This window comes from Hypanus sabinus, chromosome 3 (genome assembly GCF_030144855.1).
Source record: "Hypanus sabinus isolate sHypSab1 chromosome 3, sHypSab1.hap1, whole genome shotgun sequence".
NCBI lineage: Eukaryota > Metazoa > Chordata > Chondrichthyes > Myliobatiformes > Dasyatidae > Hypanus > Hypanus sabinus.
Window position 1 is genome coordinate 131,454,347 of NC_082708.1, and position 25,252 is coordinate 131,479,598.

General features: G+C 38.1%; 1 protein-coding gene across 6 annotated transcripts in view; it reads left to right on the plus strand.

Moving 5' to 3' along the window:
- inpp4b (inositol polyphosphate-4-phosphatase type II B) overlaps window positions 1-23,761 on the plus strand; it is a 786,855-nt gene extending 763,094 nt beyond the window's left edge. For 3 of the 6 annotated variants that reach the window (XM_059965139.1, XM_059965141.1, XM_059965142.1), the window contains 2 exons: window positions 4,430-4,584; window positions 21,640-23,761. In XM_059965139.1, coding sequence (XP_059821122.1) covers window positions 4,430-4,584; window positions 21,640-21,772 — 288 coding nt within the window. In that variant the 3' untranslated portion in view covers window positions 21,773-23,761. The remainder of the gene's footprint in view (window positions 1-4,429; window positions 4,585-21,639) is intronic. The other 3 variants (XM_059965140.1, XM_059965143.1, XM_059965144.1) reach the window with 2 other exon arrangements.
- The last annotated feature ends 1,491 nt before the right edge of the window (window positions 23,762-25,252 follow it).

The window sequence follows — 25,252 nt, forward strand, 5'->3', positions numbered from 1 at the left end:
AACTTCAACATAACATACCATCTCTTGTACTCAGTACGCCAATTTATGAAGGCCAATGTGTCAAAAACTCTCTTTCTGTCCCTATCTACCCATGATACCATTTTCAAGGGTCCATTTGTTCTACAGTACTCCTTAGTGCTTAACCATTCACGTATAGGTCCCACCCTGGTTCGTCCTCCCAACTCTTCACACTTGATTGTATTAGGGAAAAATGAAAAGAAAGAAAATGTGGAGAAAGATGAAGTTTGCCATATGATTCCTTTTGCATGATGTGATTACAAGGTTCTGAGCATTCTATCCCTTATTGAACTTCAACTTTATCCTTCATGATTATGATCCCATAACCAAATATATTAAAGTTGCGTATTTGTTGTATCCTACAAAGACTATCAATTTTCTCACTACCATTACAAATCACTTGAATACGTCACTACAGCAGATGACCATTTTAGCTGATGGTAGCTGCAAATTACCATTCCTCAAATACTCAACCTGTCTGAAAGCATTTTTCACTGACTAGGTTAACCCAGCCTCCAAGCGCAGTTCACCTAAGTCTACTCTGCTGTTCTAGTGCCATGCCTTCTACTCTGTATCGTCTTTCAGCAATGGTATGAGCACGATTAGTTCAGCTGTGCTCTCCTTGCTGACTCTCTGCACTGTGTTTCTTCACAGTTACTATGATAAGAAATATTGAAGCTGCAAACTTATAAAATGAACAATTTATCTTCAGTGACACAGTTCATCAGTCTTGGTTTCCTTAGTGAGTTGTATATTATCCTTTACTTGTCAAAACACAGAATAAAACTGCTCAAGGTTTATGTCTGCTAATTTCCTATAATTATACATCAGGTGTCTTCTTCTTAATTTGGTGGTAGATTTAAACTTTAGGTAATTCCACACAGTGCCAGAGTATGATAGACTCTGGAAGCATTCCCCAAGTATGAATTGTCTTTAACTTACTGTAAGTGATGAACAGTTTTCAACTGTTTGAATACATTGCAGCTTCAGTGTTAAAACATTATCCTAAGGTACACCCTGAGGTCCAAAGATGAATCCCTGAATTCTGTTTGGTGGCTTGACCTCATCTAATGCACATCAAAGTGTCTCTTCTGTTCTGTTGCAAAAAAAAACTTTGCCAATGCCATGCTGAGTATTACAGGCTTAAATGAGATTTTGAAATGAACTTAATGGTTCCCTATTATTTCATTTTGATTGGCACAAGTTGAATAAGAACATCTGCTAACCAATTTCACAATTGAAATTTCTCTAATAATTGAAAGTAATCTCAAGAGTAGGGAGCACTTAATCAAAGTTGGACAGCTGACGTTCTTCTGCATTTTCGTTCAATTGCCATAACAACAAAGCCAGTAAATCAAGTAAAATCTTGGACATTATTATCAGTTTATTCATAGGATTTTTTATAATGATGTAAGTCCCAGCTGCATGAAAATTTAGCAGTCGCTGTTTCCACAGCAACTTAAAAATAGGTCTCTTGACAACCACACCCAAACTATCTAACAGCCACAATGGTGAATATCACTCAGTTTATAAAACGAGATTAATTTATCAGCAAACTGGAATTTGTTGGATTTATTAAGGAACAGACAGGACTCCCATTCATAAATCTTCAAGAATTCTGTACACCAATCCTAAACATTATCTTTTACTTCCTCACTTTTGAGGTGCTGGCTGACAATGATGAGTGTTTCCAGAAGTTTCTACTTTTATATAATCTTAATATTATCTATGTATTTTAATCCAATCTGTGGGTTTTGCCAACCTGTAATGGTATATGACTTACTAAAATGTCATGTCAGTTGTCTGCAAGGCTTTTGTGAGCCTATATGGTGACAGAATGCCTTTTAGAGGCATCAGTAGAGTTCAGTGACATTTGTGTAGTGATTGAAAGTACAGCATCTATTGATTTATCAACACATGTTAAACCAGTTTGTAGTAATCTGTGTCTCAGTTAGTCTCACCAAGCTGTAATATGTTGCGATAAAGGTTTTACCGTGCTATATTGATGGTGTTGCAACAGTCAGCATTTTGGTTTGATCTAGTTTCTGTAAAATGTATTCTTTACCATAGACTATCTTTTACAATACTATAGAATTTAATGATCCACAAGTATGGCTGTGTGCTCTGTATGGTTATTTCCAATTTGCAATACAGCCCACCTTTCACCAGTTTGGTGTGGCATTTTTCTTTGATTTGAGAATTTATATTAATCTGCATTGAAATTTGCTGGTTTCTTCCTCTCTTGTGCAGATATTTTTTAGCTAAAATCAAAATGGCTTAGTTACTGGAAATCTAAAATCAAACCTAAATTTTTAAAGAAAATTAAACTGAAATGACAATAATCGGCAGCAGCTGTGGAGGGAGAAAGCAAGTTAATATTTTAGTACAATTACTTTTCATCAGTAATGTAATTTCAGTTTTGATAGAAAGCCATCGACCTGAAACATTGATTCAGATGCTGCCTAACATGCTAACTGCTTCCTTCATTTTCTCTTTCTTAAGCTACGGATTGATGATCTTTCAGTGGAACTGGAGGAAGTTAGTAATAAAACAAGTCTTAAGGTGCAGAGAAAAAGAGGATGGAAGGGGAGAACAGAAGGGATGTGATGGAGGGCAGCAATAGTTAAATGACAAAAAAAACTGCCAGGGGCAATAGAAATGCTTGGAGAATAGGCATTGTTACACATATCAAGATGAAGTATGAAATTAACAGTAGTGTGCTAGTATTAGAGCTAGAGTGAAGTTAACAACAGGACAGGCAAGGGGATCAATTAGGAATTCTGGAAATGTGAACTGGGAAGCCTGGAACTGTTGCTTGTTTCTATGCTGTTATATTCATCAAGCATAGCTTGAAGTCTCCTGTGAATCTCTGACAGTCTTTGCAGGGGATCCCTTCCTCTTCCCACCGGCTTAGTTCACTTGTGAATCATCAGGTGAAATCCCAGCTAGCTACCATTCTGATGTGCTTTCATGGACTACGTGAGCCCTGTGATGATGCATCTTCAGTGGTGATTGTTCTGGACCATTTGCATAAAGACCTGTGCCAAATTAAAGACGTGAATTAGAACAGTCAGGACGAAAATGTTTCGTATAAATATTTCACTCACTGTTGATTGTCAAATAAAAGTGAGTGGGAAGTTGTATGCCTTGTGATATTTCTGATATGTTATTACCAGGTAGCCAAGACACTTTGTCTCCATATCTCTGACAACTAAGGAAAGGGAGACTACTGATGTCCAGCCATATCTTCACTGGAACGGTCGACTGGGAATACATGACTTTGCTCTTTACTATGGGGAGGGGAGGAATAAACTCGCAAGAAGAGTACTGTTGTTCATTGAAGATGTGGATGGAGACAGTTGTTGAGGATGAGAGAGTAAGGCCATAAGACTGGAGCTGAGAGTCAATAGGGAACAGAGAGAGATGGACAAGGAGCTGGTTGCAATCTGATGTGTTGAAGAAGGCTTGAGGAGAGAGAGTCAGGATGGACACAACAAATTGTAGATGAATGTACCTCATTACTGAACTTCTTTATCCTTTAAACTGCTTTTGGTATTGAATTCATGACTATGTGTCCTGAACTACTTCCTTCTTTGTTATTCCTTCTGCCTTCACCTGTCCTGTCAGTCCATACTCACATCCAATCCCCACTTGTTGCAAATTCAAAATATGGACTATATTTTCACAAGTTTGGAACTTTTCCACATGGGCTTAAATGCAGAATTAATCAATTGTTTGTGATTGTCAGATAATTCTAAGGAACAAAGCACAGTGTCACAATTTTAATGACATCTGGGAGGATATTGTGAAATAAATCTGACCCACAATAGATTGTAGCTATGAAATTATAGTCATCTCTTTATGCTTAACTTCTAAGTTAAAATTCTCTGCTCAGTGAAACATTAGTATGGTTTATTGTTCCATTCAACTAAAAGAAGAGGTTCAGGCAAATGTATTAAATATAGCTTTATAGAATGCTACAATGTAATCTCTATGTCCTTCTATGTATTAAAGTTATTTTCCAACTCTTTATGAAACTGCATAGAGAATCAGTACAGAGACAGACCATTGGGGTCAATTGTTCTGCTCTGGTGCTCATGCTAACTACAATCCTCTACCCATCCTGATTTATGTAGACCTAGCTGCCTTTCCTTCCACTCCTTCCTCATGCCCTCATCTAAACGTTCGTAAATGTGACCATACTCATTCTCTCAGTGAAGAAGTTCCTCTGGAATTCTTTATTGAATTTATTAATGACTCTCTTACACTTAAGGTCCCTTTCTTTGGACTCCACTAGCAAATAAAAAAATCTTAATTTGTTAATCCAAACGTTAACGTACTATTTCAAGGTGACTGTGAAGACTTTCAAGAAACAACTCCAGTAATTCAAGTCATTTTGAATCCTGGTTAGATTTGCCGAAGGCTCAATGGAATACGTTTTACAAGCTGTAAAAGTGCCAAAGACAGGACGTCCATGTCAGTAACGTTGGAGCAATGTGTCATTCTGCAAGAAGAACATAGCCTACATCCGGACTATTTTGTCCGAGCACTGGACTGTATGAGAAGGTAGGTCTTTCTCAAGTACATCTCAAATAGTATTTATTGACTATGAGGGTAATTTCAGAGATTTTCAGTAAATTAAATAAATTTGTTACCCATGAAAAGAATAATGAAAATACATTAAAAGAAGAAGAAAGACACAGCATGCTATTGGTGGTAAAACAAAACTTTAAAATGATAGGCTTTTCAAACAGAAATGTCAGAGTGGGCATAATTCCTGCACAATTTGGGTGCAATTTACCTAAATTACATGTACACGTTCAGCAGGATTCAAATTGCCTGCTAATTTAGTAATAACTCATCCCCATTAGAAATGTCTAGAGTGGGTAGATCGTGGGGATCTGGTGCCAGTGCCAACAAACTGGATTTGCAATCATTCATCGTGATGTGCAAAACACACAGCAAGCTGGCTTTTTAACAGTGGAAGATCACTGTCTCACCCTGCCACGTGCAGTGTTTAAAGGTTATCATCCGTTACTGTGGAGGAAAAGCTTTAAGTTAGCATTCAATACATAATATTGCATGTTGGGTCTAGCTTAAGTCCACCACAACTAATATGTACAGAATATTATGTTCTTGTCATGAATGCAATGTAGCTAAAAGATACAAAAGGAAATGCTTGATGTATAGCCGATGGATATACCACAGTTAGCAGAGCTGCTCCCCGTGATATCACAAATAAAGGTCTTCTCTGTACTTCAAAGTCTGTCTCAGTCGATTGATTGATTTAATTTAATTAAGTTAATTCCCTGACAGTTACTAAATGAAAACATAGAGCTCTGGTTGTACAGATTTTCTGAACCTTGATTGCTGGATCAAGCCTTAACAGCCTTAACAGTGGCTGAAGGTATAAGCCCTTCATACATGGGAGCTTTTTTGGCAATTTTTCCATCTATTCAATGTCGCAGGGAAGGTCTACAAGGAGAGTGCCGTGCTTGAAGATGGAGAAGGGGATGGTGAGAAGGGCTGACTATTATTAGCTCTGTTCTAATGCTGGAAGTGGTGACGCTTCTTCAGAGAGGTTCTTGACAAGTCACACCTGCAGCCACAGAACAAGACGTGAATGCCTCTAGGTGGCAAAGAAGGCTGTTGTCACTCTGAAACTCTGTTTCTTCTGCCACTTTTCTGGGTGAAATATGGGAATTTAGTTATATGTGTCTGTTTACATTGTACCTCTGCTTGGAAACTATCAAAGATTCGGCATTGAAACTGAGCCAAATCTGTCATCGTCACCTTGGCTGGAAAGCGCTTGACAGATCAAGCACAACAATTTTCAACAGTCACGGGCTTCCAGGTGATGCAGGGGGCCATTGACGTGTGCACACAAAAATGTGCAGGACGTGCAATGGAATTTATTTCATGTGCACATTGTGTTTGTAACCATGTCCAAAAGATAATGAAGGTGAATGCCCCATACCTGAAGGAAGCGTTATCTTATTTAGCATGCCATTTAGCATGCTTATTTAGCATATGTTGCAGCCATTATTTTTGAGTTGCAGCTTCAAACTAAACAGTGTCTGTATGTGAACGAGTATCTATAAAGGTTACTTCATCCACCCTTCACCCAAGGTCTGTGCTGAATCCATGTGAAGGGTCTTCACTGGAAACGTCATTTCCTTCCACAGATGCTCCCTGACTCACTGAGTTCCTCATCTCATGCCACCCAGTTTGAATAGTGCTGCAACAGGCCTAAAGAATGTGATCTCGCTGCTTTCCCTTTGTTTCTTTGATTTGATTATTCACTAAGTCAGGTTTTGCTGTGCAGCTCAAAATTCTCAATGCTGCAAGTCAAAGTTTTAAAAATATTGAGAGTTGAAGTGTGAACTAGTTGTGGTGCACTGTGGGAAACATACTATCTGAGGCCACAGTAAACAACAATGTCAAACTATGAGTATGTACCTTCAGGATGGGGAAATAAACAAAGGAGAGACATAGCGTGAGGGTAAACTTAAAGTGATCTCAAATTCAAATTGGACACAGAAAAAATGGTTTGAGGGAGAAAATAGATAGGAAGGAAAAGGTAAGAATTAACCATTTTTAAAATCTCCTCAAATCTCCTGAAGGAAAATCTGCTGGGCTAATGGTCATTAGCAATTATGTGAAAAAGGAAAGTATTCTTTTAACTACTTTGTACCTTTCAGCTGCAAGTTGGTTAGAAAAGTAATGACAGCTACTTCATAAGACAGCTACTTTCATGAAGCTTATACTAGAGTAGTATAAATTCTACATAAATTATTCTTCATCTTATCAATGAGTTCTGAATTTGTTAGAATTTCCAGTTAAATTCCTTGATCATTTTTACTAAAAACACTAAATGCAAGTTCTTCTAGAAAATTCAGTTTTTCTTTTGAACCTACTTGCATCTGGTAAATGCAATCCAACTGAAGTTGGATTCAGTTTCAACTGAAGAACTTATTTTCATCCATTGTATTTTCCAACTAGATAAATGTTAGTTTTTTGGCAGAGGTGAGCTAAATTAGTTCCAGCTTTGTTCTTGTGTCCAGTACTGATACATATTTTAACCCATTACTTATTTGTGAAATATATCACACACTAAAAAACTAACCCAATTTCCTATTATTGATATCTCAATTATGCTTTCAGGCATCTGTATTTCTGGATCTTTCTGTTTTGCCATTTTGCTGAGAATTATCCAATTCTAGCTAAATTTTCATCATTTGGTCAACATTCTTAAATGTAGTAGTTCCTATTCCTAATCTATTTGGATAGATTTGGCGTGTTTGTGAAATTTTTTGAACCTAGGGACTGGCAGGATCAAATTGATTGTCAGGATTAAAATGATTCTGAATTACACCCTTGCTGATATATATTTTTCAAAACACTTATTACTTTATATATTAACACTTCTGAGTGTTATAATCACACATTCTGTTTTAAGTTTTAAGTACTTTTACATGCTAATATTTACAAGGTATAATTAAGCCTCTAAATAACTGCAGTCAATAGTGCTTATTGGAGGCCTCAGAACATCAATTTAAAAAATATTATCTTCAAGCTATTCGTCATTTACCTTTCCTACTGCCATAAGTTTAGAAAAGGTGATATTTGCTTTGAAAGGAGCAGTTCAGATTCATTTATGGCTCCTCATATAATAAAGAGACCCAGCTCCACATATAATGTGTTTAGGCTAAGCAACATGAGTGACAATTATTTGCTAGGTAGCTATACTGAGGCCATGAATCAAAGGCAGATAAGTGAAGTTGAGGTACACTATCTAATTTGATCGCAATCTACTCTGACAACCTGCTTGGACTTCTCTTCTTTCTTCACTCATACACCATATCTGTTGAACTTCCTCCATGTTTGTATATACTGTATATTGTTTCAAGAATAAAGCTAACAAAGGTCTGGAATAGGTTTTCAACCTATCCAATTCTCGTTATGGTAGAAATGTATTTAATCGTAAGAGATGGAGTGGCAAGTTACCGGATTCATTATAAAGAGTTGTAAATTTTCAAAAAGCTTTAGATTTGATCATTAATTAAAATGCCAGAAATAACCTTTTGTGATGTGTCTTAATGTACCCACTTTCCAGTCCACAGTAGTTTCGAAAGCAACTGGTTTCATTTCTTTGAAGGAACTGTGGTATTACCGAAGTAATGCCATTTCCTGTAAATATTTGCAGAATGCAGCAGAACTGGTTTGGATCGATATCAGAATTACGCAGTGAAATAACATTGTTTTGATTTTAATTCTAATACCATGCCAGTGCATCATTTGATTGTGATACTTGAACAAAACCAAATATTTTTCTTAATGTCAAGGAACTCACTGAATTTTAGTAAATTTGTCTTTCACTTTAGCAATTTTAGGTTTTGCATTAAATCTGTATGAATGTACTTTATTTTTTTAAATCAAGGTGAATTATACCTTCAAATAGGATTACCATGAATGGGATTGATTTTGATCATATGCCAATCATATCTCTTGGCATCAATATTATTTGTAATTGGTTTCATACATGGCCCATTGGTGGCTAAACAAATGCAATCTCGAACAATGTGTATTCCATTTACAAATCAAAAGAAACTGGCAATTATGCCAAGTAAAGATTTTGCATGTGGGACTGCTGCTATATTCGCTTAGTTGCCATATTTATTATTGTGTTTGCGCATAATTGATTTGAAGCTTATTAAAGCACAGGCATGTCTACTTTGTGACATATTTGCATACCACTGTGTGCTAACCATTTATTTTGTTGCAACTTCCTCATCACAATTGTATGTTCTGTACGTTAAATGAGGCCTATTAAATTTGTAGCCCATATATATCAGCAATTTTTGCATTCTGGTGTTGTGTTACAAGAATTGAAAGCAATAGGTATTTTCCATTGCCACTTACCATTCATTAGCCTTTTATGGAATGCCTTTTATGTAAAAAGATTATGAGAGAAAGCTGGCAGGGAACATAAAAACTGACTGTAAAAGCTTTTATAGATATGTGAAAAGAAAAAGATTGGTGCAGACAAATGTGGGTCCCTTACAGTCAGAAACAGGTGAATTGATCATAGGGAACAAAGACATGGCAGACCAACTGAATAATTACTTTGGTTCTGTCTTCACTAAGCAAGACATAAATAATCTTCCGGAAATAGTAGGGGACTGAGGGTCTAGTGAGATGGAGGAACTGAGGGAAATACATGTTAGTAGAGAAGTGGTGTTAGGTAAATTGAAGGGATTAAAGGCAGATAAATCCCCAGGGCCAGATGGTCTGCATCCCAGAGTGCTTAAGGAAGTAGCCCAAGAAATAGTGGATGCATTAGTGATAATTTTTCAAAACTCCTTAGATTCTGGATTAGTTCCTGAGGATTAGAGGGTGGCTAATGTAACCCCACTTTTTAAAAAAGGAGGGAAAGAGAAACCAGGGAATTATAGACTGTTTAGCCTGACATCGGTGGTAGGGAAAATGCTAGAGTCAGTTATCAAAGATGAGATAACAGCACATTTGGAAAGAGGTGAAATCATTGGACAAAGTCAGCATGGATTTGTGAAAGGAAAATCATGTCTGACAAATCTTATAGAATTTTTTGAGGATGTAGCTAGTAGAGTGGATAGGGGAGAACCAGTGGATGTGGTGTATTTGGATTTTCAAAAGGCTTTTTTCAAGGTCCCACACAGGAGATTAGTGTGCAAAGTTAAAGCACACTGTACTGGGGGTATGGTATTGATGTGGATAGAGAATTGGCCGATTAGGAAAAGGGGAGGTGCAACGAGACTTAGATATCATTGTACACCAGTCATTGAAGGTGGGCATGCAGGTACAGCAGGCGGTGAAAAAGGCAAATGGTATGTTGGCATTCATAGCAAGAGGATTCGATTACAGGAGCAGGGAAGTTCTACTGCAGTTGTACAAGGCCTTGGTGAGACCACAGCTAGAGTATTGTGGGCAATTTTGGTCCCCTAATCTGAGGAAAAACATTCTTTCCATAGAGGGAGTACAAAGAAGGTTCACCAGATTGATTCCTGGGATGGCAGGACCTTCATATGAAGAAAGACTGGATTGACTAGGCTTATACTCACTGGAATTTAGAAGATTGAGGGGGGGGATCTTCTTGACACGTATAAAATTCTAAAGGGATTGGACAGGCTAGATGCAGGAAGATTGTTTCCGATGTTGGGGAAGTCCAGAACGAGGGGTCACAGTTTAAGGATAAAGGGGAAGCCTTTTAGGACCAAGATGAGGAAAAACTTTCACACAGAGAGTGGTGAATCTGTGGAATTCTCTGCTACAGGAATCAGTTGAGACCAGTTCATTGGCTATATTTAAGAGGGAGTTAGATACTGCCCTTGTGGCTAAAGGGATCAGGGGGTATGGAGAGAAAGCAGGTACAGTTGGATGATCAGCCATGGTTATACTGAATGGCGGTGCAGGCTTGAAGGGCCGAATGGCCTACTCCTGCACCTGTTTTTACACATTTACTATGATGAGTAATTGAGGATGAGTTTTTATTTATATAGATTTATTTAATCACTAATGAGCTCTTGTGGAATTGGATGTTGAACAAAATGGATTGTCATTCAACATTTCCTGTCTTCCACTCAGTGAAACCAAAATTAATCCTACATAGCCTGAAGCTTTTCCCCAGGGTGGGAATGGCTAATACAAGGAGCATAGTTTTAAAATGATTGGAAAAAAATGTAGGGAGGATGTCAGAGGCATGTTTTTTTTGTACAGAGAGTGATGGGTGCATGAAAAGCATTGCTATGAGCTGTGGTAGAGACAGATACATTAGGGGCATTTAAGAAACTCAGATAGGCACATGGATGATTAAAAAAATGGGGGCTATATAGGGGGCGGGTGTTTTAGAGTAGGTTCAAATTTTGGCACAACATTGTAGACTGAAGGGCCTATAGTGTGCTGTAATGTTCTATGTTTGTAGATAAAGCAGAGATCTTTGAGGCAAGAGTGTAGTTAGAATTTGGAGGAGGAAAGACTAACACACTGAAGGTTCACAGAAATGCAAGGGTTATTGGAAGGTTAAATGAAGGTTAAATTAGAAAGTTAAACCAATGCAAGTCATGGGAGAATAAAATTAAATGAAATGGAGAATGGTGCATTGTGCTGTGAATGACTGTAGGTGCTGTGTTTTGCACATTCACCCCAGAAGAATGTACTTTTGTCTGCCTTTATTCATGGGGATTCATTTATTTCTGAATGACAATTAAACTCTACCCTTCTCATCACTGACGATTGACAGATTGCCTGCAAGTCAGCCTGATTTGAATTGCTCTGTTTATTGTAAACTGGCAATCTTCCTGATTGTAGGGAAGGTGCAGTGTTGGAAGATTGCCGCATGCTGTTGTGCAGAGAGACTTGGGAGTGCTTGTTCATGAATCGCAAAAAGTTGGCTTGCAGGTACAACAGGTTATTAAAAAGGCAAATGGAATGTTGTCCTTCATTGCTAAAGGGTTTGAATTCAAGAGCAAGGAGGCCATGCTGCAACTATACAGGGTACTGGTGAAGCAGTAATGTGTGCCTGGAGTACTGTGTGCAGTTCTGGTCTCCATACTTGAGGAAGGATATACTGGCTTTGGAGGCAGTGCAGAAGAGGTTCACCAGGTTGATTCCAGAGATGAAGGGGCTAGCCTGTGAGGAGAGATTATACTCTGGAGCTATATGCCTGGGACTGTACTTTCTGGAATTCTGAAGAATGAGAGGGGATCTTATAGAAACATACAAAATTTTGAAAGGGATAGATAAGATAGAAGTAGGAAAGTTGTTTCCATTGGTAGGTGAGATTAGAACTAGGGGACATTATCTCAAGATTTAGGGGAGAAGATTTAGGATGGAGATGAGGAGAAACTGTTTTTCCCAGAGAGTGGTGAATCTGTGGAATTCTCTGCCCAGGGAAGCAGTTGAGGCTTCTTCACTAAATATATTTAAGATACAGTTAGATAGATTTTTACATAGTAGGGAAGTTGAGGGTTATGGGGAAAAGGCAGGTAGATGGAGCTAAGTTTACGGACAGATCAGCCATGATCTTATTGAATGGCGAGGCAGCTTGATGGGCCGGATGGCCTACTCCTGCTCTTATTTCTTATGTTCTTGTGAAATTATCAAGGAGCAGCTTGGTAACTGGAGAGGAGGAACTGCAGAGTAAGTATTCACTCCTGTGGCTCTGAAATTGTCCATCCTTGGCCTTGCCTTGGTTTTTGGCCATACTGACCACATGGAATGCATTGTGTTGGCTGAAGAATGGATTCTATAATGAAAAAGACCTTATCCACTTGGCACTCTTGGTAGACACTGTTGTGAATGTTCCACCCTTTTATTCAGTTCTCACCCACAGGGATCTGTCATTGTTGAAGATTGTGATAATCCTGGGGCCACCTCCTCCAACATTTAAAAAGTTCTGCCTATTATTCACAGCCAGATCTAGTAGGACCTCAGCTTTTGAATCTTGTCAGTTCTTTGTTAGTCTGTTTAGCTCCATGTATTATGTGGCTTTAAATCCAGTGTTATAGCTTCACCAGGTTATCCTTACACACCTCATTAGACCAGGAGTTCTCTGTTGGCTTTATAATAAAGGAAAAGTGAGGGATATGCCAAGCCAGGAAGTTACAGATTGTGGCTATGTATGTTTCTGCTGCTCATGGTCCCCAGCATATACTGGATGCCATATTGGAGCAGCTACACAGATGTGCTTTCATTTGATCCTATTTAGCACAATTATATTGCCACACAGCAAAATGTACAATGTACTCTGTGTGAAGCCTAAAGTAAAATTAAAGTAGCATTAAATGACACAAACTTCCTTGGTGTGAAACTGAAGTTGTTAACATCTTATTTTTGGGGACTAGAGTTGCCTTTGGGACTCAATGCTCACGATGCTTGCAGAATTACTACTGTGAATCATGTTGGACAACATAACGGTGAGCAAGCTAGCAGTAGTCATGGCTGGTCCCTCAGAATTACATAGAGCGGGATATCATTCAGAAAGTACTATTCATTTGATTTCAATACTGCCAATCATGAACTGAATGCCACAATTAATAATTACCTTCCTTCACCTGACAGCATAAATGTGTGACAGGTCTTCTAGATCTTTTGTATAATTATAGGTTTTTCACTCACCTGCTATGCAAAGGTCAACAGCAGCCAAGTCATTTATTGTTCACCACATGACATACTCTTGTGTCTCTTGACATAGTCACTTTGGCAAGACGACCGAAGTGTTGTATAAAATGTTTTTTGCATTGCTCATCTGGATTTGGGGCGTAAAGAAACTGCACCTCTTTATTGCAGCTGTTGACTGTAATTTGAACTGAAGCACAGTGCATTCGGTGTTTAGAATAGTTTCTTTCGGTCGTAGCAAAGCTGAAGTAATAATTACATTTATTGCTGAAAGGCAAGATTCACAAACAAGTGTACACATACAAAAACACATCTTTCCCTTTTAAAGAAAAGAAACATTGAACTGATAGGTGAGCATATTTACGTTGTGAATTTATAAATTAATACTATTCAACTACATTTACTACCATAGCTTCATGCCTATTTACTCTGTGAACTTGGCACTGAAGGTGTATCTGTCTCCTCTTACTCAACTGCTTTGAATGATGCTGATGTTTATGAGTAATTTTCCTAGAATGTGTTTGTTTGCCAAAATCTTTGTGTTACTAAGACTTAATTTCACGCTGATATGCTTCCTTGGGATATTCTTGTAGCTTGTGTGGCTGAACCTATTTCAATTTCACATACCTGGCGAATCCACATTTTTTTCTGTGGATTTATTTGGAGAACATTCCTTGCCAATAATCTGGAAGAAATCAGGTGCAAAACCAGCAATTAATTTTTCTTGGAGACGTACATTATTTCAATTTTGATGTTGAAGGTGACATCGTCATAAACAAGCTGTATAGCTCGAACTGATGCTGTTGATGATTGTTGTCCAAGGGGCTACCTAGCTTAACCAGGGCAAACTCCATGTGGGCTGCCATTCTCATAATCATTTTTCCAAACCAGACAAATTTCACATGGGTTCCTCTGTGAAATGCCATCCCAAACTGGGCTTCCCAATTTTGAGGCTTTCATTTGTGTTTTCACATTCCCAGCTGTCACATCATTGTAACTGATGAAGCATTTATCATCCTGGTATTGTGTTGCCATTGAAGTTGAGTGCCTTTTAGATAGAAATCCTTTGTTGGTTTTCAAAGTTTGAAGTATGTTTACTGTATACAGCTTTGAGATTGCTCTCCTTACAAAGAAACTCAATAGACCACATTTTTTTAAAAAAAAGACCATCAAAAGCCCATTGTGCAGAAAAGGACAAACTCTGCAAACAATAAAAGTTAACAAATAACATTCAGAACTGAAGTTCACAAAGTAAGTCCACAGCCACAAAACCAGTCATCGCTGCACCCTTAGTTGCAAGCAGCAGCCTCAGTTCAGCGCAGAGACAAGTAAACCTCACAGCGCAGTGAGCTGAACTGGCTAGACCCTTGCCTCCACCCCCAAAGTCTTGACCTTTTCAACCTGGCTTGGCACTTAAATCCGCCAGACCTCTTCTTGAACCCAAGCCCTGCCACTTAGGTATGCTCTCTTGCCTAAGCCCCACCGTCTTGTTTCAGCCCATACCCGACCATTCCAATACAGCCTAGTGCTTAAATCAGTCAAACCTTGGGGGGTTTTTTTTGCCTCGTGTCTGGGCCAAGCTGCCTCAATTTGGCCCATACGCACCACACCACAACCATCCCGCACCTTCAAAACTTCAGTTCCCACCTCAAAAATGCCAGGTTGTGCAGGCTGTTCAACAGCTCAGCTCCGAAAGGCTATTGATTGCAGTGGTGTTATCCAATAAAACGTGTGATTAATACAGTAATCTTTTGTTTGCAAACTGCAAGTCAGTGCTGTGCTTCACCAACATCATCTTAAAGCAGAAGTGTCTTTTTTAAAGCTTTGGTCCTCCTTTCTTTCAAATTTCCAATGAATGACAAGACGACACAGCCATTCATTGTGTTGTTTTCGGAAACCCCTCCTTTAACCCCTATAAACTGTGTCCCAACAGCCATATTTTTTTAATGTCCCTTTATTAGCATCTAGTGCAGAACTCTGTACAACCTCTACCTGCTGTATTTGCCATTGGAACACTTCTCACTTTTTCCATACGGAGCAGCATTTCTACTGTCACATCTGTTACTTCATTAGTATGATGGCATTTCTGTTGAACCTTGTATGCACATACCTTCCACTTAATTCCTTCTTGCCTTTTACCTGACCAGCTCCCTCTTAACTTCATGTGACTATCCCAAACTGGGCACGGTATGTGATTCTGGTGGGAAAAGAGACCCATCCACAGTATTTGGCCCATCTTCCCTTTCACATTGGTTGTGCTGCATGAACAGAACCTGCATACTCCTGGTCTTCTCATCCAATGCTGTTGGCTTCCAGGTGCAATCTAGCACAGTGAAAAGACATTGGGATTCCCTAGTAATTATAATAGTAGCACACTCCACTCTCCTGTTGCTCTCAGCACTTCTCTCAAGTACATCAACCATAAAACATTGCTTGTGGTCGTCTGGACTGGACTAAAATTGCAGCTCCAGATGTTTCATCAGTGTTCTCATTGAATAATGTTATGTTTTGTAACTTCAAAACATTAAACTAATTCAGAGGAAGATCCTGGAGTCCAAAATCTGGGTCTAACTTCACATTTACATTAAGTGAGGCATGCACATATCACATGGCAGTCTGATGACATATGGAATTCATGTAATTATATATATAGCTTGTAATAAATTATTTAAACAGGCAGGAGATCTTAATTAACCAATATATATACAAGATTACTCCATTGATTATCTGAAAGTAACTCTTGAAATTCCATTTCCCAGGCAGCTTTAATTTTATCGTTAGATATCATTTGTAAATTCAATAACCATTTGTAAATTGTAGCTATTGATCCTTTTTGGAGTGATTATTCAAGTATTAAATATACAACAAACAACTAACTTCACTTCACATTCACTGCCATTTTCTCTTATGGCACTGCCTCTGGTCTCAATATTGTTTTAGTTTGCCCAGTCTCCTATCTTTTCATTTCCCACTTGTATTTATGGCATCCTCTGGGTTTGCCCTACATGCAGGCTACATCTCCCAATAATTGCTATTTGAATCTTGTGCAAGCTGTCCTCTAAAGCCACAGACAGTTCTGAATGGACAAGCAAAAGCTCTATATTCCCACAATCAATGCTAGGTCTACTGTATTTGCCACCTCTACACTGTGAGTTTCCTGCTGTTTCCTAATACGATGTATCTAATGGATAATAGAGTCTATTCTTAATCTAGACAGAATACTGCACCTGGTCTTGAATTGTTAAATTCCTAAAAATGAGTTAATGCCTCTAAAATTGCTTAAGGTGCTGAACATTTGTAGACTGTAGTGAATCCAGAAGAGTGTTCAGGATGAGCATTGTGTTTTATTTGTGAGCCTGGCAGAGCCCTGAGCTAGTTGTGGGGCGGGGAGGGGATGGTTATGATGACCAGTGACCATTGGCCTAAATGGCCAGGTGCTCTGGTCAGGGTGGATAAGTGCAGCGAAAGGGGTGAAATCTGATCTTAGTTTGAGATGGAGAAAGATCAAAGTCTGCTGGAAAATTATGTTGGAGAGGTAGTAATAGGGGATAAAGAAATGCCAGATGAACTCAAGTATTTTGCCATGGAAGACATTGTCAGTATTCCAGAAATTCGAGAGTGTCAGGGGCAGAAGTGAGTGCAATTGCTATTACTAAGGAGAAGGTGCTTACAAAGCCGAAAGGTCTTAAGGAAAATAGATCACCTGGACTATACCTCAGTGTTCTGAAAGAGGCAGCTGAAGAGATTGTGGAGGCACTAATAATGATTTTTCAAGAATCACCAGATTCTGGAATGGTTCCTGAGGACTGGCCAATGTTACTCCACTCTCGAAGAAGAGAAGGAGGTAGAAGAAAGGAAAATAATGGACCAATTAGCCTATCTTCGGTGGTTGGTAAAATGCTGGAGTCCATTATTAAGGATGAGGTTTTTGGGGTGCATGGAGGTGCATGATAAAGTAGGCCGAAGCCAGCATGGTTTTCTGTTGGAGTCTTTGAGGAAATAACAGGCAAGATAGACAAAGGAGAACCAGTAGATGCTGTTTACTTGGATTTTCAGAAGACCTTAGACAAGCTGCCACAAGTGAGGCAGCTTAACAAGAGCCCATGGTATTAAAGGAAAGATATTAGCATGAATAGGAGTATTAGCCTATTGCCAGGAGGCAAAGAATGGGAATAAAGAGGGCCTTTTCTGGTTGGCTACCAGAGACTAGTGTTTTTAACTGTGTTTTCTTTGCATAGCAGACAAGTCCTAATTTCTACCTCACCCCCCAAACCCTCTATCAGCACACACATATGCCTTCTTTCCCCTCACAATTCCCTGGAAAATAAATATGTTTCATTTGAATTGCAATTAGTTTAAACATTTCTAACAAAGAAACTTTACTCATGTATATGTGTATATTTTATACTGTATATGCATAAATCTAGCAGAACACTAGATTATGCCATCCTGGCTTTTCATTTCATTGCATGATAATGGTTCTTAAACTACTTAGTCTTAGTCACTGAAAATTTGTTTTGTGGTTACGTTTTTCCTATTTCATCCCTCATTGTTCTCTTGACTCCTCCATGGTTTTGAATGTAGTTCACTACTCTTGTCAGTTTCTGCTGTTGATTTCGTCAGTCTATTGCAGGAGTTCCTAACCTGGGGTTCATGGACCCCTTGGTTACTGGTAGGGGTCCATGGCATAAGAAAGGATGGGAACTCCTGGTCTATTGGAACCACCCGTGTTTAGTGCTACTCCTGCCTTTGTGGAATAGCCAGCACATTCCTAATTGTGCCTTTATCTAAAGTCCCATACCAGCAATTCACAAGTGTTGCAAAGTTACACCTTTGCTTCCCCTTTATATAATGCCCCATGTGCTGTTGCCCTTTGTAATATAATCAGTTCAGTAAATATGCCTCTCACCCTCTGCTTTATCTCTTGATAATTGCAAATTGCCTTTAACATTAGAACTAGTTTTCAGTGAGCTAGCCCTTTCTCACTAACAGGATTAAAGTTATTGGCTGGTTCCGTTCATTTAGTTTCCTATTAGTTCAATGATGTGCAATGTCCATAGACTCTGATGGACTCTGCCTTGTAGGATCTCAGAATGTATAGGACAATTTCTTTTCAGTAGGTGTCTCCAGAAGAGATACAAATACCCCTTAGTCTTCCCTTTCTCCATCTCTGCAGTTTGTGGCAGATGTGCTCAACTTCTGGTCCATATTTTGCTCTCCTTTTTGCTTTCAGTACAAAGCTTTAAACAATCGTATCTTCAGACCTCCAAAGTAAAGATGAAAGCACTTTAAATAAAAAAGCTCCAGTCCATCGTCAGCTTGTATGAACCTTCACTGAAAAACATTTAAACGTGTGTGTGTGTGTGTGTATATGTTGAGCACAATACAGGCTGACTACCTGTTGTACCCCTTAATGCCGTACTACTGAATGCAAAATTAGTTGAGTAAAACTTGCCTGGAAATTCATCCTTGGTCAGTGGCATTAAACGCACCATGAGCAGCACACAAAATACTGGAGGAACTCAGTGGGTCAGGAATAGAAATAGACAGCCAACGTTTATGAATCTAAAATGAAGGGTCTCAATCCAAATGTCAACAGTCTCTCCATAGATGCTGCCTGACCAGTTAAGTTCCTCCAGAGACTTGTGCATTGCTCCAGGTTCCACCATCTGCAGTCTCTCTGAATCTCCATTAAATGCCCTATGCATGATAGCTGCATGTTCCACTTATTTGAATTGTCGTCAGGGGGCATAAACTCTGCAAACCCTTTGTGCACGTATGGATTCAGCCAGTGGATGCTCAGCACATTTAGCACTCTGACCAGGTACTGGTTGCTGGGCAAGTGACCTCATCCCAGTAGGAGTTAGGAGCAGGTGCACTAGTAATGATTTTTATTTGACCCAAAACGCGTGTTCATGTTTTTGTCACGCTTCTCATTCTCAGTTTACCCTTCATGCTCTTCTTGAACTTTTCAAGCTTTTGTTTTCTTTCCCCCTTCTGCTTCTTAGCATGTGGTTCCTGTAACAAAATGAATGACCGTATCAAACTAACCTGAACAATCTTGAAGTAACATTTGTTTTCTTTTCACTTTTTTGCTATGCGTTACTGGCCTTCCTCACTGACTAACAGCAGTAATGGCAAGGAAACAATGAATGACGCGGATGATCCTGAGACAGACTGTGATAACAGACCATCTTCAAGTCACTTCTATCCTGTCGCTTTGCTGCTTGTCAGTTCCCACTTGTTGGTGGTGTGGCTCATACTGAGTCTCGCTCTACTCTTGGCCAAATATCAATGATGCACTCGTTTACCACATCATTTTGTAACTAACACTTGACAATGTATTCATGTAGTTCTATATAACTTGCTTTGTAAAAGAACCAACTTGTTTGTAAGTCTAAAACAATTGTACACCATGTTTGGAAGATTGTTCTGAGTTACTTAATTTATTTCACTGTCTTTGCAGTAATGATTTCAATGCTTATTTTGTAGCAATTTGTTTCTTCCAGACCAAGTTATGCATTGTGTAAGATTTATTTTCAAGTGTTTTACATAAAATCCTGATCTGTTCTGTTAGACGGGTGAACACTGTAATTGTAAAAGGTATTTCTTTTCTTAGAGAAAAAAATTATGAAACACATGTAAATGTATAAAGTCATGCTATATTTTTGGTCAGAAATCTGTCAAGGGCAGTCCTAAATTTAAAATATGTAGCTAATTGAAAATGATATGTGTTTATAGGTTTAGAAACAAGAATCAGAATTGGATTTCACAGGTACTTTGAATAAATTAGCAAATACTGTAATTTACATGCAACACACATAAAATGTTGGAGGAACTCAGTAGGCCAGGTAGCATCCATGGGGAAAAAAAGTACAGTCAATGTTTTGGCAGGACTCATCCCAAAAAGTTGACTGTACATTTTTTCCATCGATGCTGCCTGGTCTGCTGAGTTCTTCCAGCATTTTGTGTGTTTTGCTTGGATTTCCAGCATCTGCAGATTTTCTCTTGTTTATGAAATAATTTACATATTTGATATAAAGTGAAAGAGAAGACTATCTGTTTTGTTTAATGAATTGCTAAAAAAAAGTCCAATTTCCGGTAAGAGTCAGTTGACCTGGCTGATACTTAGTACATTTTATGGCCTCTATTCTTGCTAAGATGGCTGCAGTCATAACCATGGAAGCAGTGTGGAAGCCATAGCATGTGTCAAGTACACATAGGCAGCCGGGTTATTTTAAACTCCTGAACCTTATTTCCAAATCGTTCTCTTACCAAAAGCCAAAGTTTGTAACAAGATTGTCAGTGGGCAAGAAGGGCATCTTGTTTCAGGGGATTACATTGGAGTCCCTCTTGGTAATGTTCCCTAACTAGATGAGCGCTAGAGGAGTCTGAGACAGCCATATCACATTAATGAGAGAACAAGTCCAGGCAGGGAAGCCAGAAGACGTTTACATGATTTTACGCAATGTGAATATTTTAGAGCCTAAACCCTCTTCATCATATTGATGAGGTTTCCATCTGCGGCAGGTGCTACCAGAACTCCAAGTGAAAATGACATCAATAATTGTTAATGGATCAGCCGCAGGTGCATATTAAGAGGTTCATTTGATTGAAAAGTGGCATCATTGTGTGTATTAGCATAATTTTGTAATGCAGCCTACATTAAACAAAATGCTTAAATGTGCATCCTAATTTGTCATTGTATCAGATGACAGAGAGCTATTCAGAGCATCTAGATTTCATATAATATTTGAGCATCTATTCTGTCCATATGTAGCGTACCTGCTTTACCATACATATAGTCAGGAGACAAACCAAAATGGTCTTAGATCCCATACTCTCAGAGTAGTGAGTTCATGAAAACGACACTGAAATACTTCGACTTCTGAAAATATAAACAATAATCCTATGATAAACAACATAGTAAAACTGAAAGGTTAAATGCAGGCACATACTGTAAAATTTGGTATTTCTTTCCTTCGATTTGGCCAAATATCATTCGCAGGCATATCATTCACAGTTTTCATGATCCACTGCAGAGCACATGGCTACACAATTGTTCCCAGCTGCCCCTAGCATATCCAAATGGGGAATAAGGCAAAGTTTATGCCATTGATTTCTTAGACAAGAATATTTAATCAGGAACATGCAGTTCAGATTATTGATGGTTTGAATTCTGAAGTAAAGCAGCTGTGACTGTTTTGATTTTTGCAATGTTTTTGCTGCAAAATTAAATAATGTATATATTTAACACTAACCTTAATACTTCAGTGAACAGTTGGTTATTTTTGGCCTGCCCTATGGATTGACGTGTGTAAGATGTATCATCACCTGTGTTAAATAAATGTAGATGATTATGCAGTTATTTTTAATTATTGAAAATGTTACAGCAGAAGTTTAATAAATGAAACTATTTGTTTCCTTTTCTCTTGTGGTATTATGTTTTTCTTTCCTTTTCACCAGAGAAGGATGTCGGATAGAAAATGCGCAGAAGAATATAAAATGCAGGAAATATGCATTCAACGCAATTCAGCTGATGGCATTCCCAAAATATTACAGGCCACCAGATGGGACATATGGAAAAGCAGACACTTAAGCAATCTTATTTGTAAACATATAGTTTACAAAAAAAAAAAAATCACGTGTTTATTAGCTTCATGTAGACAAAGTGAGTAATTTATCTAATTTTTTGACTGAGTGATTTATCTGCTGTCCATTTATATTAATCATATTGGTAATCATATTTATGTCTAAACAAATGAAAATTGTACATAGCCCTTGGCAATCATTTTGTTTGAAGGACCTTGCCATTTTTTTCCTTGTTAATGTTGTACAAAGAACACTAGCATATTGAGCTGTTTGCAAATCTTTTCAAAAAGCAATACCCCTGTTAATAATATATTAAATGGCTATTCTTTGATTTGATATGTTTGGAACTGGATGCTCTTGTTACAACAGGTTATTGTCCACAGTTATGTTTCTATTTTTCAGGATTGCCAATGAGAAGTAAGAACTTTTTTTAAATGTTTTGTAACACAAGCAAATGCATACTGCTAGATGTTTGAAATTATTCAACCCAATTCAAGTGCAAGATTGGGACTATGTGATTTGAAGAATTACTGTATTACTGCTGGTGTTTGTGCCAGAACATTTTCCAGTTCACTAAACAGCACATCATGTTCTTAAAAGGAGTAGGTATAAAATGGACATGTTTTAATGTGTGTAAGATTAAACATAGCCTTCAAACTGACACTTACATATTAACATCAGAAATACATTTACTAACTAAGAAACTATTTAAATACATTAAAAACTATTTCAGCATTTTAAATTTACATATCCCTTTTATATAACAGCTGTAAAACATGCAGAAAATCTGCATTATTATAATACTGAATTCTGTGGAGTAAAAATAGGCAACTCTACAATCACACAAGACACAGTTAAACAAATGTTTTTAAATAACCTTACATGTGTTAGCTTTCTTGAGGTCCTCAAACATTTTAAATCAATTGATATTTATGCTGCTCATACAGCATTATAATTAAAGAACCAAGCAGATGTGGGTTGTGATACTCAAAGAAGCTATCTGCAAGTATCCAGGAAGAAGAGCAAAATCTTCAGGAAAATAATGAAAATTAGTGCCTCTGGAGAAATAAGGTTGGAGCTGGTGAGAAGTTATCATTCTCTATCCAACTGTCAGTATAACCTATTTATTGCAATCAATAATACAATGTTGATTCAAAAAGATGTTATTTTTGTGCATGACAAGGTGATCTTGTAAAACTGGTGTTTTTCTGTTCCGTTGATCACTGCAGTCAAAGCAACTGCAAAAAGCAAGATTTGGTGAATTTAACTGTTTGTCCAAATAAACCTAATTCTCTTTATAGATTATTTTTAAGAGCAATCTTTTGGATTTGGAGGTTAGCTAAATAGTTTAGTACAAAAGTAATATCCCAGAAACTGGGCTGCAACCCAAGGACTCAAACAGTTGAGATTAAGGCATACAAAATGAACACATCCATTTTCATTGCAGTAAAATGTTAGAATGGGGACATTAGGTATATTGTTTCTAACAAATTGTTTTTTACACCAAAGATAGATACAATATCTCTATTTCCTTACTGATTATGTTAAGTTTTATAACAACCTGTTGGGAGCGTTTACCTTTGCTACACTTTTTCTTAATTCACAAAAAAGTGCCTGTTTTTATATCTTAGGAGTTTACTCATATTTTCTGTTTCCTCGCTATAATTTTCTTAGTAATCTTTTCTGATTTTAAACCCCTGTTAATGGTTTAATGGATCTTATAAACATACTGTTGTTAATGTTATGGTTGGCCAAAGTTACAACATTTTCTAAAGGAGTTTTCATATCATGTTGTCATTGACAATTATGAACATCTTTAAAGTAGTTATCTTTTTTAATCTACCCTTGCATCTCATAATTTAGATTGTCAATTTACCCAGTTTGATCTCCCCTTTCAATATGATGATTATAGCTCCCAATTAAATGCAACACCATGTCAATTATGCTATTTTATACTCTGACCAAAAATTATAGCTGAAAATTCCCACATTGTTTTCTAGTGTTTGTCATTTCATGATTCAGCCCATTTAATTCTGTGCTAAGATTTTAACTTGCTACTGTTTTTATCTAATCACCATAATCAACCTCAAGATTTTTAATATTTTTCTTATTTATTCTGGAAATTAAGACTCTGTACTAATTGGTTTACAATCATGGGTGAGATATGAGCAATTAATTGCATATCATATCATGGAGTAAGCAGAATCAAGTGAACAACACAAAAGTGCTGAATTTCAGATTTCAATTTTGGCGTGATGGGGAAACTCCTATGGGAGAGGAAGAGCAGTAATTTAAATCACTCATTAAGACTATCAAAAACAATAAAGGATTTCTTGATTTCTTTGTAATTCACTAAAAAAAACCCTAGCCAAAACAGTGGTAGTGGAGGAACTGATGAAGCAATTCCACCGTAAGTATTGTGGCCTCATGATACTCTGCAAAGAGAGTACTTTACTTATCTTGTATACTTACTTACAAAATTTCAGAGAGCAAGAGTTGAGGAAAGAAGGGGAAGCCACAACAGCACAGCCGGGAGAGCCCTGCCATCGCAGCCCAGCATCGCGGGTTCAATCCTGACCTCAGACCTGGGCCGTATGGAGTTACCCAGAACATTTAGCACAAGAACAGGTCTCACAGCCCATGACTGCTGTGCTACCAGATTAGGCCAAGCCCTTCAGTCTGTATGTGATCTGTACCTTCTGTTCCCTTCATGTTCGTGTGACTGTCCAGATGCCACTAAAACATCTGCTTCCACCACCTGCACTGAAGACATGTTCCAGGCACCTACCGCACTCAAAATGAAACCTTACTCCACACATCTCCGATAAACTTCCCCTCTCACACCGTAAAGCAAAGTCCTCTCGTATTTGACAGTTCCACTCTGGGGGTGGGGGAGGGGAGGGACTGACTAACTAACATATCTATGCATCTCATCATTTTATTAAGGCCTATCAGGTCTCCCTTCAGCCACCAACATGCCAAAGAAAACAATTCAACTTTGTCCAAACTCTCTTGATAGGTAATACTTTCTAAACCAGGTGGCATCCTGATGAAGCTCTTCTTAACCATCTCCAAAGCCTCCACATTATACCTGTAATGGGTTGAACAGAACTATATACAATACTCCAAATGCAGCCTAACCACCTTTATACACAGCTGAACCATGACTTCTTGACTCTCATCCTCAATGCGCAAGTGAAAGGAAGCATGTGTACACCTTATTTACTTCCCTATCTCTTTGTATTACCACTTTCAAGGTGTTATTGAATAGGACCCCAAGATTTCACTGTACATCAACTTTCTTAAGAATCTTGTCACTTGCTGTATGCTTTCTCCCTTGCATTTGACCTTCCAAAGTGCTACACCTCACTCTTACCTGAATTAAACTCCACCTACCATTTCCCTGCCCATGTGTTCACCTGATTTATATTCTGCACTAATTTTTGCCTGCCTTCACAACTCCACCGAGTTGTATGTCATCTGTTGA